At 46.8% G+C, this 6,952-nt stretch overlaps 1 protein-coding gene across 2 annotated transcripts in view; it reads left to right on the top strand.

Annotated features, from left to right (window-relative positions):
• Positions 1-563: 563 nt before the first annotated feature.
• Ubr2 (ubiquitin protein ligase E3 component n-recognin 2) overlaps positions 564-6,952 on the top strand; it is an 81,695-nt gene continuing 75,306 nt past the window's right edge. For both annotated transcript variants that reach the window (XM_021640182.2, XM_021640181.2), the window contains exon 1: positions 564-1,005. In XM_021640182.2, the coding sequence (XP_021495857.1) occupies positions 928-1,005 (78 nt within the window). In that variant the 5' untranslated portion in view covers positions 564-927. The remainder of the gene's footprint in view (positions 1,006-6,952) is intronic.

Raw genomic sequence — 6,952 nt, 5'->3', positions numbered from 1 at the left:
AGAGTTGCTCTTTAAGTTGGCTCCTCTCACTTTTTTTTTCTTTTTACATCAACACTTAAAAAAAAAAAAAAAAAAAAAAAAAACAGAAGAAAAGAAATAAAAAACCCCAGCGGTCATACACTAAACTGCTCGCGACGTTTAAACAAACCGTGTCTTAAAACTTTTCGAAACCTCGGCGCTAAACACACCTCGCTGACTAGTGGCAAGGATGACAAGGCATTAGAACCTCGGGAATAGAACGCGCGGTTCATTCATTCTTTGGACAACGGGGGTCTTTCTCAGACGCCGGACCTCTGACAGACAGCTGAGTGTCTACCGCTCCCGGAACGCTTGTTCTCGGTGCCGGGGAGATCAGAAAAATGACAAGAAATAAACGGGGCTGAGAGAGCAAAACGAGAGTTCACACGTTATTTCGCTCTTCTGGCGTCAAGTTCCTCTCGGGGATTCTAAATTGTCGTTTTCCAGGCTTCCGCCAGGGGATGGACTACAACTCCCATGATACCCGTGCGCCGCGCCTTATTAGAGGCTTCACTTCGCTCCCCGGCCCCCAGGAACGACTACAGTACCCAGCATGCCGCGCTCCCCCGCTTGGGTGTTTTTGCCCCTGTCTTGGCGTTGAACGCGGTAGTGGCCATCCGGAGTGCCAGGCCTGGGGTTCTCGGTGTCCTTTCCCGGGTCACCGGCGAGGCGGCGACTTGACTTCTGGGCGCCAAGCCCGGGAGCGCGCGCAAGCGTCCGCCGTCCCCGCTGCAGGTTCGCGTCCCGCTTTGCTCCTTGCGCAGCTCGGCTCGCGGCCGCCCGGACGGCCCGGGACTGACGGCCCCGGGACAGGGGCGACCCGTCGCGGCTGTGGGAGCAGAGGCGAAGCTGAGGCCCGGGGGGAGGCGACAGCGGCGAGAGCGCCCGGGGAGAGGAGGAGGAGAGAAGATGGCGTCGGAGATGGAGCCCGAGGTGCAGGCCATCGACCGCAGTTTGCTGGAATGTTCTGCCGAGGAGATCGCGGGGGTGAGTGCGGGAGCCCGGGAGGGGTACGTCCGGCCCTCGCAGGCCGCGCCCCGCTGGGGAGGAACGGAGTCCTGGAAATCCCGGAGACCGCCACTGACTTCGGGTAACAGCCGCGCTGGCCATGTCTTATGGGGAAAGGACCCGGGAGGCCATCGAGCCTGCTGCTGGCCTTCCGTGCTCAGGGGTCTCCAGGCCCCCTTACACCCGGCGACTATACTACGGCGCTTTCATTATCCCTAATTACCTTCCCCTCCATTAGGTCTCCAACACTTGGGCCTTTGCCCTTTAGGCCGGCTGTTGGGAGACGGGAGGGAGGCGAGCCGCTTCCGAGCGCTGTCCTGTAGTCAGTCGCCCCACTTTACCTCCTGATTCCTTTTCTTGGGATAAGCGGAGCCGAGTGTGCGCTGAAGCATGCTGGCCTCACCAACTTTGTTGCTGGGACTGCCGGGGGTTACCAGGCTGCACACAGCACACCCCCGCATTCCCTTCTCTGTGCTTTAAAAAAAACAAAAAAGTTGTTTTGCACTTGTTTATTTAGATAGATGGCAACATTGGTGCCTGTTAGGTATTGTCTCCACAAGTTTGCTGAGCATGGAGGCCGGGAGATTTTTAAAAGCTACATTTAATTTTTCTAGGAGTTGGGAAAAGTTGGACAGAGAACAAACGTTATATAACTTTGAGCAAGCAGCTTTGGTTAACAGATGCAAGCTCATTAATGGTAGAGTTGATCACAGCGTATCAGCAGCCCTTAGGCCCTAAACTTAAGCCATTCAGACTTAGTAAGGACTTAAAATGTATTGTGAACAATGTTGATACAAGTAGCAAAGTTATAAAAACAACTTGAACAAACTCAGTGTCATCGCTTGCCAGGGGACACCTATCAGAACAGATTGTCCAGAGTGACAGTGTGCGGCTCGAACAATTGGAGCCCAGTCTTGGAGGCCTCCCGCTGAAAAAGCTCCTAGGAAATGAGGGACTTTTCAGCACATCGGCACACCGGATGTTGGGACAATAATTGGGATCTATGGCTGGTGATACGAATATTTGGAGGGAATTGATGAAACTAAGAAAGTTGAGGAGGCAGTAAATGAGAGGGTAGAGGTGCTAAAGATTTAAAAAATACATTGTTGCCTGGTAAGTTTAAATTTTGTAGTTTTTTTTTTATATACTAAGGTGTGCAGTCTATTTTCATGTACTTTCTGTGTGGTATTGCACAATCCAAGGATTTTTCCAACCCCATCTGCCTTTGATTTATCAGAGATTTGGAAAAGGAAATGAAAGCCCTGTTTGTTATAAGAAAGTAGGAAAATGAATAATAACAGTGACTTGGTATCCTATTTTGATTGTCAAATCTGTTCATGTCGAAGTGGGTTTTGAATTTTTTTTTCTTCCACTGAATTTTTTTGCATCTGTTGGCTGGTGGTTACCCCCATTCTAAAAGTGATGAGAATCTCCTCAGTTTGCTGAGCTTCCTGAGGAAGCATTTCTAAAACCTGTGCTGAAGGCTGTTGCTCCTACTCTTAAGTGGTGAAAATTTCAAGCAGATGGGAGTGGGGAAAAATAAGGGAAATGCAACAAAACGTTTTAAAACTGATTTTTAAATTTCTCACCATGTGTACTTGTGTATGTCTGTGTCAGGGTGTGTGTTTCTGAGTGCGGGGGTCTGCACCCTGGCCAAAGGCATCCGGTTCCCTGAATGCTGCGCGGTGCTGGTGCTGGTGCTGGTTGAAGAGTGGTATGTGCTGGGAACTGCTGAGCCATCTCCAGCCCCGAGCAGAACCCTATTACCTTGTGCGGACTGAGCTTCTGGAGAGCCCCCTCCGTGCCTTTCTTACCTAGGATTATGAACTTCAGCCTAAGGGAGTGTAGTTTGAAGGCCAGGAGAGTCCTTCAGCTCGAGCAGACGAATGTTCGCATTCTCAGCTTTGCTTTTCAGCTGGCACGATGTCTGGAGGGGTTTACTGGCTGTATTTAGTTAGGATGCCAAGTACTTATCACGTTCTTTCAGCCTCAGGCCCCAGCATGGCCCTTGACCACAATTGAAAATTTAGAGAACATTTTCTCTTAGGTTGAAAGCAAATTTCAGTCAAGTGTGATGGTGCATGCCTGTAATTCCAGCACAGCAGAGACAAGCAGATGTTAGGTTCAGGCCAGCATGATCCACATAGAATTCCAGACCCGTCAGGGCTATTGAAAAACATATATATATATATTTTTTATTTTTAAAAATGGAAATTTCAAAGAAGATTCAATAAGCAGTTTTTGCCTAATTTAGACCTCTATAATTGGTAATTTTCTAAGACCACCTCCGTCTTAACCCAGGCTAGCCTTGAACTGAAAATCTTCTTGCCTTAATCTTCTACATGCAGGACTTGCAGGCATGTGACACCACATCTGGCTATGGGTATCAAGTCTCAAGCACCTTTTGACACACTGTTTAAGCAAAAGAAAGACTTTGCAGTTGCATCCACTTCAGCCGACTCTACAGTTGGGATTTTAGAGGCTCATTGAAGCCAGCTGGTGTCAGGGTTCCCTTTCTTGGTAGATTTGATTCAAGTGTGATTATTCCAGTATGTTCTAATGGGTGGTTATCATTTAAAGAAGGACATGTATTATCCATCCATCCTCCCCCAGCATAGAAATCCTTGTGTTGGATGGTTAGGATGCGAAATAGTTAACATGTTCTTCAGCCTCAGGCCTCAAGCATGGCCCTTGACATGAAAATTAGCATGTTTCCTCTTAGGTTAAAAGTAAGTTTCAGACCTATAGACCCAGCACTTAGGAGCCTGCGTTAGCAGGATCACTTGGGAGTTCCAGTCCTGCCTGTAGTTTATAGGGGACCCTTGTCTCAAAAGACAGACAGAAAGAAGAGAAATGTGAGCTGGGTAGACAGCTTGCCTAGTCAATGCTTCTTCATGCAGGTGTGAGGACTTGAGTTCACCCGCGCAGAGGGCCAGGCCCAGCTGCGTGTGGCTATGGAGCCAGGCCTGGGGAGCAGGACACAGGAGGATTCTCGGGGCTTGATGGCAAGCTAGTCTAGCTGAATTAGTGAACGCCAGATTCCATGAGAGACTTGTTGAAAATAAGGCAGTGAGTAGTTGAGGACATCTGATGCCTCCCTCCTTAGGCGCGCACATGCACTCACACACACTCACACCCTCTCCCCCCCACAGATAAGAGATTTCAAAGCTTTCCTTTATGAACTTGAGTGTCTGTGTGTGTGTGTGAAGAACGAAGAGTGGGCTGGCATGCGTGCCCGGCACTCTTGTGGAGGTCATAGGACACCTTGTGGAGTGTATTCTTCCCTTCCGTCTTCTTGTGGACCCTGGGGAGTAAACTCGGGTGACGAGGTTTGCCAGGCAAGTGTCTTTAACCAATGGGCCATCTTGGCAGCATTCATTATAGACGTTTTGTGTGCATGTGCGTGTGCGTGTTGCTTATTTCCAACTCCACTCTGTGAACTGTCTCAGGGAAGAACGGCACACACTGTATGGTTCAGGGGTTTGGGCACATTCCTAGAGTTGTATGATCATGACTTCTCTTTTATAATGTTTTTATCATCTCTCTAAAGTAATATGTCCCTCTGCACCTCCCCTCAGATCTCCAAGCTGTAAACAACTGCTAATCTATTTTCTGTCTCCATGGATTAGTTTATTCTGAACATCCTATAAATAGAATCCTACAATGTATTTTGTGATCGTCTTTCTTTTCACGGATGTTCATTAGTGTTTAGGATGCATCGCTGCTTCATTCCTTTTCATTGCCAAACAATCGCCCCTTGTACATATGGATATAGCACGTTTTCTCCATTCAGAATGGGGCGATATTTACTCTGATGCTTTTTGGGTATCTGGAACGAGCTACTGTGAATATTTGTGTAGAGATGTGCGTGTGCACGCTTTGATTTCTCTTGGCCACATCCCTAGGAGTGGAGCTGGGTCATATGTTAATAACTCTTTTGAGGAACTGCCAGTCTGTTTTCCAAAGTGGCTGCAGCATTTTCTATTCCGTCAGCAGTGCAGGACGGTTCTTAGTTCTCCGCATCCTTGCCAGCTCTTGTCTGTTTTCGATTATTGATGGCCATTATGTGAGGTGTGAAGCGCTGTCTCATGATTTGGGCTTACATCTCCTCGATCACGGTGCTGCGCCCTTGTCATGAGCCGATTGCCCGCTCCTGTGCCTGTTCCCCACACTCCATCTAACCAGCAGGGTTTGCCGTTTGTGACTAACTCACAGGTTGCATAGCGTTGTTTGAAAACAAACCAGATGTGCTTGAAGGGTGCAGTTTTAATTGGCTTTAGAATACTTACAGTCGTGAAGGAGGCTGACCTCTAGGGATTGTCGTTTCCATGTTTATAGTTTATGCCTGCTCCCAATCCCAAGGCTTACACTTAGCCTTCAATGAAAGGAAAGCTGAAAATGTTGTCATAGTGTGTTTACTCTAGTGGAATGAGGTGGCAGTTTCTTTCTTTCCTTGATGGGGACTTAGACGGTAGTTAGTGCTTATTAGTCTGGTCCCTGCATCTGAGCTAAGGACAGATTAGAGCTCAGCCAGGTTAGGAAGCCCGTTAATGTTGCCCGTGGAAGATGTTTGCCGGTTAGCAGGTGAGAACTGATAGAAAAAGCTGTTGATTTTATTCTTTTGAGAAATGTGTGAGCAATCATTGGGAAAGACAGTCCTAAGTTTTTCTTGCTCTATATAGTGGTGCATATTAAGTTTAATCAGATTAAGGTACCTGTAATAGAGACCGAATAATACTAGGTTGCATCTAATTTTTCACACAACAGTGGTAAATTCGTATTTGTTCACTTGTTTTGGCAGCACTGGGTGTCGCACCCGGGCCCTTGTGAGTTCTGTACTGCTGAACCACATTGCCAGCCTCTGTGGTTACTTTCTAGAGACAGGGAACGCATGTCAGCCTTTTAGCTAGGTCTTGAAGTAATAGCACATAATCCTAATTATGTACTAATGTCCTCTTTCATGTAAGGATTTAACTCTTTTCTTTCCTCTAAGATTTTTAATGTTTGGTTAATGTGGATGTATGTGTGGTCATGTGTCTTTGTGTATGTATACATATGTGCAGGTGCTCTCAAGAGGCCCAAAGAGGTCATCCAAGCCCCTGGATCTAAACTTAACAGGTGGCTGTAAACTGCCATGTGAGTGCTGGGGACTGAATCCAGGTTCTCTGCAGCCACTGTCCCTTCTCCTGTCCAAGCTTCAGCTAATTAGGACCTGTACCTAAGTAGCTGAGGATGACCTTGAACTTCTGGTCTTCTGCCTCCATATCCTAAGTGCTCGTATTATAGGCCTTTACTCCTATCCCTCCATCCATTTCACCATCTGAAATTTAATCTTTTTTAAAACTTCCTGTTCTCATTCATTCTCTTGTGCTTTCTTTCTTACCATAGTGGGCCTGGATGCAGGGCCTTGCACATGCGAGACAAATCCTCTACCCTGAGCCATACCCCCAGTCCTTCTTTTTGGAAGAATCTATTTATTCAAGACTTATTTCTGGCCAGGCTTGGTGTCAACATGCCTTTAAAGTGTGTGTGTGTGTGTGTGTGTGTGTGTGTGTGTGTCTGTGTCTGTGTAAGAGGGTATAGTCATGTGAGTGCAGGTACCCACAACACCCAGAAGAGAGTGTTGGATTCCTTAGAGCTGTAGTTACAGGTGGGTGCCCAGAACCAAACTCTGGTCCTCTCTAAAAGCAGCACATGCTTTCAACCTGTGAACCATATCACTGTCCCCTGAATGTATTTTTTAATTCATTCGTTCATTCATTATGCATGTAAGTATGTCATTATATACATTATGTACGTATGTATGTCATTATATGTTCTTATTTATCCTGTCTCCCACTGGGGAAAAATACTTCTAAGTAAAACCTTTCATAGTGTTGCCAATTAAAATTTTATTCACTTTTTACTTTTTCATTCATAAAGAAAA

Source organism: Meriones unguiculatus, chromosome 16, assembly GCF_030254825.1.
Source record: "Meriones unguiculatus strain TT.TT164.6M chromosome 16, Bangor_MerUng_6.1, whole genome shotgun sequence".
NCBI classification, from domain to species: domain Eukaryota; kingdom Metazoa; phylum Chordata; class Mammalia; order Rodentia; family Muridae; genus Meriones; species Meriones unguiculatus.
Note: the sequence above shows the minus strand (reverse complement) of the source record. Positions and strands in the feature narration are given on the sequence as shown.